This window comes from Tachysurus vachellii, chromosome 4 (assembly GCF_030014155.1).
Source record: "Tachysurus vachellii isolate PV-2020 chromosome 4, HZAU_Pvac_v1, whole genome shotgun sequence".
NCBI lineage: Eukaryota > Metazoa > Chordata > Actinopteri > Siluriformes > Bagridae > Tachysurus > Tachysurus vachellii.
The window spans coordinates 32,255,640-32,265,639 of record NC_083463.1 but is presented as its reverse complement, the minus strand read 5'-3'; the positions used below and the strand labels follow the sequence as shown (position 1 = coordinate 32,265,639).

Genomic DNA, 10,000 nt, shown 5'->3' with positions numbered 1-10,000 from the left:
AAACGTTACTACGTTTTCTGCGTATATCCTCCATCCTGTACACTGCACGTCCACGTCCACGTGACGCTTCAATACAGGACATCAGGACACTTACACGAGCGCCCTACACTGTCCAACTGCAGAAATGTCACTTTACTAGAGGGGGCGTTACGAGTGGGCGTGGCCTTAACGCCGTGCGGACTGACGCGCGCGCTCTGCGCTCCTATATAAACGGTTACGCGGAGCGCAAAATCCCACAATCTTCTTTAACGCGTCGGTTCACTAGGAGGCAGAACTCAGAGCAGAACTCACATCTACACACGCGTATAGATAGATAGATATTTAGAATTCCAGAATGGAGCGAGTATTTTGGACACTTTGGCTACTTTTCTCTGCGGTGATTTCGTCCGGATCCGCGCAGGAGTTCGGCGCAACGCAGTTCGTGTGCACGTCGGTGCCGAAGGACGCGGACCTTTGCGCGGCCACGATGCAGAACAGCGCGCCGGCGGAAGACCTGAAGAGCACCGTGCTGCAGCTCCGGGAGACCGTCCTGCAGCAGAAGGAGACCATCATGAGCCAGAAGGAGACCATCCGAGAGCTGACGGGAAAACTGAGCCGCTGCGAGGGCGCACAGGAGGACGGAGGGGGAGCGCAGAAAGCCGGGGGACGCAGGAAGGAACCGGGCAAGAACACCATGGGGGACGTGTCCAGAACTTCTGGGGACACTCTGGCGCAGCTCGGGCTCACTTTAGCCACCCTCAAGCAGAGGCTGGAGAACCTGGAGGTACTTTAATCCGTTTAATGGATGATTTAGGAACGAGAACTCAACATAGTACACACACACACACACACACACACACACACACACACACACACACACACACAAAGAGGTTCGTTCCTCTTGTGTAACTCTTTTCTTTATAAAACCCTTTTAGAAAGGTGGAAGGTTTAACCACAGAAGGGAGCCACCGGGAACCGTTTTATTTACTTTAATCACCGTAAAATCTGCAGTGTTTAATTCTGTTCTTTATTTTAGTGTTAATTTACTTGGATAGGTGTTAATTCTATACCATAGGTAGGAGTTTGTGTAAAAATGTGTTCCTTCTACACGAAGGCATCGGTTCAATTCTGTAGGCTTATTATTATAGATTAGATAACAGTAGATTAACACCGGAAGTGTTAATTAAATAATTGATAACACTGTATAACAGTAGAGTTTATATAGTGTTATAAACCGTGTTAGTATTTAATATTATAGATCATATTAACTTACAGCTGTAAGTGTAAATCGTATTCGGCAGCAACCAACACAAATAAACTGAACACTAAAGTTAATTCTCTGACTGAAGATATCGGCTCAGTCATTCAGATAGATCTTCAACATAGATCAGATAGATTATTCATCAGATAGATTATTCCAAACGTCTACAGAAAATGAGTTGAATTAACACTTCATGTTCATTGGTGACCCATAAAGCTGTGTTAATTTTACACCGTGTGAATTCAGCACTGATACGGAAACACGTCTCTATGTGTATTTCTCATGCGCTGTACAGTATGTCACACACCTCCTAATCACCTCAAACATGTGCTAATAATACAGGCGTTGAGTGTTAAGTAACACAGACGAGTGTTGAGTTCTGATGTATTTTCAACGTGCACAGCGTCTCAGTCTAATCCTAAAAGGAGATTAGCAGGTTTCTAAAACGTCCTTCACGGAGCCGAGTGTCCGGCATCTACTTAACACTGTGTACAGTGCGATAAAGCAGGTGTTAATGCAACACGATCCTGTTCTTTAACACTTTTTTAAAACATCAAATGCTTTAACATAAACACAGAATGTACGCTGATGTTAAGTGAACATTAGGATTAGTTAGTGTAATTATTTCATATGATTTTGCTTTGATGTGTAAAAAGTGATAATTAAAGACTATAAAAAATATTTCAATAATTTAGGGCCGAATTCAACACTAGGTTAAAAAAAGGTTATTTAACACTATGCCTTTATTTAGGATCAACACTTCAACACTAAAACTAAACACTGAACAAAACACCTACATGCTTCTTGACATCACGGTGTTAAATGAACACAGTGTTAAATGAACACAGATGTCGTTGTATTAATGTCTTTTATGTTAAGAGTTAAATCAACATCGCTGGTAAAACACGGGTGTTAATTTAACATAGGTGTACTGAATTCAACGCTGAGTGTTAATTCTGTGCTCAGTGTTTCAGTGTAGTGTTTATTGAATCTCCTTAGTCTGCAGTGATGTGAGTGATGTAGTCAGTGTTCATTTGATACTTAGTGTGAAGTGTTTAGCTTCGTAGTGTTTACTGAACCTCGTCAGTGCTCTAAGTGTTTGATGTGTTCAGTGTGAATTCTACACTGTAGGTGTTAAAATCAGAGCTGAGTGTTGGTTAGAGTGCAGTGATTATTTTGGCAGTGTTTACTGAACCTCGTCAGTGCTCAGTGATGTGGTGTTTAACTCCTCAGCAGTACAGTCGGACAAACGGCTCGGTGCAGGCCAACAGTCTGAAGGATTTACTGCAGAATAAAATCGATGACATGGAGAAGCAGGTTCTGTCCCGAGTCAACACACTGGAGGAGAGTAAAGGGGGAGCGAGTAACGACACGGAGCAGCGCAACCGTGTGGAGTCGACACTGAGCACGCTACACCACCGCGTCACTGACCTGGAGAAAGGTAACACACACACAGAGCACACTACACCACCGCGTCACTGACACACACACACACAGAGCACACTACACCACCGCGTCACTGACACACACACACACAGAGCACGCTACACCACCGCGTCACTGACACACACACACAGAGCACACTACACCACCGCGTCACTGACACACACACACAGAGCACACTACACCACCGCGTCACTGACACACACACACAGAGCACGCTACACCACCGCGTCACTGAACTGGAGAAAGGTAACACACACACACACACAGAGCACGCTACACCACCGCGTCACTGACACACACACACACACACAGAGCACACTACACCACTGCGTCACTGACACACACACAGAGCACGCTACACCACCGCGTCACTGACACACACACACAGAGCACGCTACACCACTGCGTCACTGACACACACACACACACTGAGCACGCTACACCACCGCGTCACTGACCTGGAGAAAGGTAACACACACACAGAGAGCACACACACAGAGCACACTACACCACCGCGTCACTGACACACACACACACACAGAGCACGCTACACCACCGCGTCACTGACCTGGAGAAAGGTAACACACACACACAGAGCACACAACACCACCACGTCACTAACACACACACACAGAGCACGCTACACCACCGCGTCACTGAACTGGAGAAAGGTAACACACACACAAACACACACACACAGAGCACACTACACCACCGCGTCACTGACACACACACACACACACACAGAGCACACTACACCACCGCGTCACTGACACACACACACAGAGCACACTACACCACCGCGTCACTGACACACACACACAGAGCACACTACACCACCGCGTCACTGACACACACACACAGAGCACACTACACCACCGCGTCACTGACACACACACACAGAGCACACTACACCACGTCACTGACAGAGAAAGCACCACAACACACGGAGCGAGAGAAACACACAACACCACACGAGCACTACACACACACACACACACACACACAGAGCACACTACACCACCGCGTCACTGACACACACACACACAGAGCACACTACACCACTGCGTCACTGACACACACACACAGAGCACACTACACCACCGCGTCACTGACACACACACACACAGAGCACACTACACCACCGCGTCACTGACACACACACACACACACAGAGCACACTACACCACCGCGTCACTGACACACACACACAGAGCACACTACACCACCGCGTCACTGACACACACACACACAGAGCACACTACACCACCGCGTCACTGACACACACACACACAGAGCACACTACACCACCGCGTCACTGACACACACACACACAGAGCACACTACACCACCGCGTCACTGACACACACACACACAGAGCACACTACACCACCGCGTCACTGACCTGGAGAAAGGTAACACACACACACACACAGCGCACACTACACCACCGCGTCACTGACACACACACACACAGCGCACACTACACCACCGCGTCACTGACCTGGAGAAAGGTAACACACACACACACACAGCGCACACTACACCACCGCGTCACTGACACACACAGAGAGAGCACGCTACACCACCGCGTCACTGAACTGGAGAAAGGTAACACACACACACAAACACACACACACAGAGCACGCTACACCACCGCGTCACTGACACACACACACACACAGAGCACACTACACCACCGTGTCACTGACACACACACACACACACAGAGCACGCTACACCACCGCGTCACTGACCTGGAGAAAGGTAACACACACACACACAGAGCACACTACACCACCGCGTCACTGACACACACACAGAGCACACTACACCACCGCGTCACTGACACACACACAGAGCACACTACACCACCATGTCACTGACACACACACACAGAGCACGCTACACCACCGCGTCACTGAACTGGAGAAAGGTAACACACACACACACAAACACACACACAGAGCACACTACACCACCGCGTCACTGACACACACACACACACAGAGCACACTACACCACCGCGTCACTGACACACACACACACACAGAGCACGCTACACCACCGCGTCACTGACCTGGAGAAAGGTAACACACACACACACAAACACACACACAGAGCACACTACACCACCGCGTCACTGACACACACACACACACAGAGCACACTACACCACCGCGTCACTGACACACACACACACACAGAGCACACTACACATCCGCATCACTGACACACACACACACACAGAGCACGCTACACTACCGCGTCACTGACCTGGAGAAAGGTAACACACACACACACAAACACACACACAGAGCACACTACACCACCGCGTCACTGACACACACACACACACAGAGCACACTACACCACCGCGTCACTGACACACACACACACACAGAGCACACTACACATCCGCATCACTGACACACACACAGAGCACACTACACACCCGAGCCACTGACACACACACACACACACACACACACACAGAGCATGCTACACCACCGCATCACTGACCTGTGAAACGGTAACACACACACCCACACACACACACATACACACAAACACTCACACACACACACACACACACACCCACACACACACATACACACAAACACTCACACACACACACACACACACACTGAGTATGCCACACCACCGCATCACTGACCTGGTGAACGGTAACAACACACATTCTCTTCATGTGCTTGCTCAGGTCCTAAAGGCACCAGACCAGCAGATAAGTTCCAGCTCACGTTCCCGCTACGCACCAACTACATGTACGCTAAAGTGAAGCGCAGTCTTCCGGAGATGTACGCCTTCACACTGTGTCTGTGGATCAAATCCAACGCCTCGCCCGGAGTGGGAACGCCGTTCTCCTACGCTGTGCCGGGACAGTCCAACGAGCTCGTGCTCATCGAGTGGGGAAACAATCCCATGGAAATCCTCATCAACGACAAGGTACTAGCAATTATACATCACTGCTGAATTCTGGATTCTGATTGGTCAGAAGGTGTTGAATTCCCAGACACCATCTGAATACAGTGTTAGTTACGGGATTTTAGTTTAAGGGTCCGAACCTCATACTAACACAGAAAGTTTTCTGAAAACAGATGTTAATGTAACATTGATGGAATGAAGGAGTCTCCAGTGTCCTCTTCAGGACAGAGGAGTGGTTTCTCCACCTTCTTAACTTGTATCTGTCTTATTAACTCCAATGCAGAGGAATTGAGAGTTTGTTGTGGGATTGATGTTTATAGCTACTATAACGCAAGTGTAACGTAACTAATGTGTGAAAATCAAAAATTTGCACAACATGGACATGTGACATATCAAAACACTCAGCCTAATGTGGGGAACCCTCTCAAGAGTATTCGGATGACGTCACATGCTCGTCTCCACCTGCCTCCAAATGTTTTGGCACCCTAGCTTTCTGTCCACTTGCCTCCAAAAGTAACACTGACCCTTACGTCCACGCACCTCCAAAAAGCACCGGCCTTTGCGAATACTTGCTTCGTCAACATCAAAGTTTGTCAAGACAAATTTTACAAATCTAGTTACATTTTGTTCTTTAATAAATAATAATGTGTAATTGTTGGTAGGGACGCAGCAGTGACTCCTCTTCATCAAGCCATAGTATTAGTTGATTACTTTTCTATAGCACACACAATGATTTATTCATAATAATAATAATAATATAATATAATAATAATATAATACAATATAATATAATAATAATCATAATAATATAATAAAAATAAAAATAAAAATAATTATAATAATATAATAGTAATAATATAATAATAATAATAATAATGTTAATAATAATAATAATAATAATAATATATCACCTGTCGCTTTGTTGCAGGTTGCAAAACTGCCCTTCCTGATAAATGACGGGAAATGGCATCACATCTGCATCACATGGACGACACGTGACGGCGTTTGGGAAGCGTTTCAGGACGGTGTTCTGCGTGGAACCGGAGAGAACCTGGCTCCGTATCATCCTATCAAACCCAATGGAGTTCTGGTCCTGGGCCAGGAACAGGTGAGGAACTTTTTTAAAAACCCTCCTTTTATGGAGCAGATGGCTCACTATTTGGCAAGCGCAGAGTGTGCAGAAGGTTTTATTTCCTGCCCAACACACTGAACAGGAAGCTAAAGTGTTAGTAATTGGGCGCTTATTTCATTCTTGACATTGTTAGAAGGCAACGTGTACTACATAGGGCACTTAATAGGGAGTCGTTTAGGATTTATCAGTTAAAGTCTTCTCCATACCTCATTAAACACGGAGGGAAAATGTTCTAAAAACTGGACGTCAGGGAAATTTCAAGTTTGTTCGGGGAATCCGAGTCGTTTAAAAATTAGGACATTCGTGTCACCTAGAAAACGAATCCGTTTTGGGAACAGGATCGAGCGGAATCCCAGATGACGCAAACTCGGGCAGTTCTCCAGATTTATACACAGCTTGTGTTTTTATGTCCTAGGAGGAAACGTTGTCTTAGCTCACAGTGACGCAGTAACGGTGGACACACGAGCTGCTCTTCTTCTGAGAGATGTAGCTGCTTTCATTTATTATTCATTCACGTGTTCAATGTTAATGAAACAAAGGCACAATTTAAAAAAATATCTAAACACTGAAAAATATCTAATTAATAAATGTGTCTGAAATGATGCTACATTTCGTTAGCAGCGACGATCATAGCTGAGTTAGCGGATTTAATCTTATAGAGATTTGTTTTTAGTAAATTTCCAACATGTCTGAGAGAAATGTTGGTATTTTGGATCTACGTCTCATTTCTACTTTCGTTCTGACTTCAGATCGTCCTGAACCGTCACTGCTAGCTGTTTAATTGCCCATTGTAGCCATTGCGAGTCACTAGTCCATGATTTTCTAGTTGCCTAGCAACAGTGTATTATTATAAACATAATAACAAATAGAAAATTTTGGTAAGATTATGAAACTTTTGACCGTACAAAGAACTGGAAATGGTTTAATAAGCATTGGAAATAAACGAATAAATAAATAAATAAATAAATAAACACACAAAACTAATGAATAAATACAACATAAAAAAAATTATAAAAATGTTTGTAAATGTTCAGTACAATTATATCATAAAGATATAATTAATTAATTAAGTAAGTAAAAAAGGCTGCCAGAATTGTGAACTCTTTTAAACTGGAATTTTAATTCTGAGACTAGAAATAACCCCATTCACCCCGTCCACCTGCTCACTCTCATCTTATTAATAGAACTCTGTTGATTTTCTTCCATTTGCTCCTGCTAGGACACGCTGGGCGGCGGGTTTGACGCTACGCAGGCGTTCGTAGGCGAGCTGGCGAATTTCAACGTGTGGGACAAAAAGCTGTCGTCTGTTGAGATCTACAATCTGGCAACCTGCAACAGCAGAGCACAAACGGGCAACGTTCTGTCCTGGTCGGAGTCGAACATCGACGTGTTCGGTGGAGCCACCAAGTGGACTTTCGAGCAGTGTCGTCAGGTCAACTGAAAAACGTGCAGCGTGAAAAACCTGAAATAAAAAAAAGAAATAATAACGAAAAACAGCACCGATCCGAGACGCGATATTTCTAAAGCTTCTGTCTTTACTTGTCTTCAATTTTGACGTTGATTTAAATAAAAAAAAAGAAAAAAAAAAGAACTGCACACAATGAACTGAATAAGAGCACAGATTTCTATGAATTCTTACATATTCGTGTGCGAAAGAAAACAAAAATTCTTCTTAGTCTCGTCCAGTCTTGAAACTTTTTCCTGTTGTACGTTTTGAAAAACCGCAAAACTGGCTTTGGGTTTTTTTTGTTTTTTTTTAACTTGGATATTTTTGCTTTTGTATTTTCTTCTTCTCAAATCGCACATATTTTATTTAAATTTTTTCTCTCTCTTTGTCTCGGAACGGAAGCTGGAAAGATGTGTCTTAAAGAATACGCTGGAAAAGGAAAAAAAAAATTAAAGAAAAAAATGGTCTTTAGGACGGAAAGACGGGTTTTTCCCGGACGGTATTTTACCTCGAGATTGAGCTTTGCTCTTTAATGGTGTCTCTGGATTTTGCACTGTGACTAAAGAAGTTTGTGGGTTCAAATCCCAGAAACAACTCTGCTATGGTTCTCGACTCTTCTGCTCTGCGCTCGGACCGTCCAGGCTGAGCAATGGACCAGAAGGTTGTGAGTGTGAAGGCTGAGCCATGGACCAGAAGGTTGTGAGTGTGAAGGCTGAGCCATGGACCAGAAGGTTGTGAGTGTGAAGGCTGAGCCATGGACCAGAAGGTTGTGAGTGTGAAGGCTGAGCCATGGACCAGAAGGTTGTGAGTGTGAAGGCTGAGCCATGGACCAGAAGGTTGTGAGTGTGAAGGCTGAGCCATGGACCAGAAGGTTGTGAGTGTGAAGGCTGAGCCATGGACCAGAAGGTTGTGAGTGTGAAGGCTGAGCCATGGACCAGAAGGTTGTGAGTGTGAAGGCTGAGCCATGGACCAAAAGGTTGTGAGTGTGAATCCCGGACGTGTCAGAAAGCCACCTGTATGTTCTAGCCCTGGATGTTCAGAGTGTCTGGATAAATGTATAAAGAGTAAAATGAATCTGATGAGTTCATGTTTGATGGTTATGTAAATGTTTAGGATCAATCTTTTATTTCTTCTATCCAGTCTGTTCGGATGTTTCTCTTTAGGATGTCGTTCGATTTTGCCAACACGAACACGCTTACGAGTGCCTTTGGGCTGGAGCACCGATTCAGCAGCACACACACTTTTCATTCATTCATTCATTTATTTATTAATTTATTTATTGATTTATGTATTTATTTATTAAAAAAATCGCTTTAATTGTCGTGTTACATTTAAAGATTGCAGGTTTAAACGTGTTACACAGATTATGGTGTGTGTGTGTGTGTGATTATTTGGGCAGGTGTTTGTACTCTGTAATAGGAATGTTAATGCATAGCCACAGCATGAGCGAACAAACGCTGCGTCCACGGTTTGCTTATTATTTTCTCCCCTCTCTCCTATGGTTCGGGTCGGGTTTTTCTACTGTATTGTTATACGCTAAAAGCATGGCACCACTGAGAGATCTAATTTTTGTAATAAAATTGTGATAGAAAGACGTTCTTGCTTCTTATGCACTTATTTATAAAGGTGAAGTTGTGTACATGACGACTTAAAGGGCCTCCGAATGCACACAGTGTATATATATATTATTATTATACTCTAATGCATCGTGTATGGGTGCCAATACTTAATATATCAACTATCAACATGGAGCTGAATCGTAAATGGACGTCTGGACCTCCAGCAACAA

The 10,000-nt window shown here is 44.6% G+C and overlaps 1 protein-coding gene across 2 annotated transcripts; it reads left to right on the top strand.

The window, feature by feature from the left end:
• Nucleotides 1–256: 256 nt before the first annotated feature.
• On the top strand, nucleotides 257–9,805 carry LOC132845034 (neuronal pentraxin-1-like). 2 transcript variants are annotated; one of them, XM_060869018.1, is made up of 5 exons: nucleotides 257–763; nucleotides 2,477–2,681; nucleotides 5,409–5,653; nucleotides 6,561–6,740; nucleotides 7,984–9,805. In XM_060869018.1, exons 1-5 carry the CDS (start codon nucleotides 335–337, stop codon nucleotides 8,203–8,205), a joined length of 1,281 nt encoding a protein of 426 aa, XP_060725001.1. In that variant the 5' UTR covers nucleotides 257–334; the 3' UTR covers nucleotides 8,206–9,805. The 2 variants fall into 2 exon arrangements, with proteins under 2 accessions (XP_060725001.1, XP_060725000.1); XM_060869017.1 differs by having other exon boundaries at nucleotides 2,474–2,681.
• Nucleotides 9,806–10,000: the final 195 nt, after the last annotated feature.

What these genes read in the sequence shown, in the direction of transcription:
- LOC132845034 (XM_060869017.1), top strand. Translation starts at nt 335, where the DNA reads ATGGAGCGAGTATTTTGGACACTTTGGCTACTTTTCTCTGCGGTGATT. An exon ending in AGAGGCTGGAGAACCTGGAG is followed by an intron (nt 764 to 2,473) that starts GTACTTTAATCC and finishes TTAACTCCTCAG; the next exon opens with CAGTACAGTCGGACAAACGG. An exon ending in CGTCACTGACCTGGAGAAAG is followed by an intron (nt 2,682 to 5,408) that starts GTAACACACACA and finishes GTGCTTGCTCAG; the next exon opens with GTCCTAAAGGCACCAGACCA.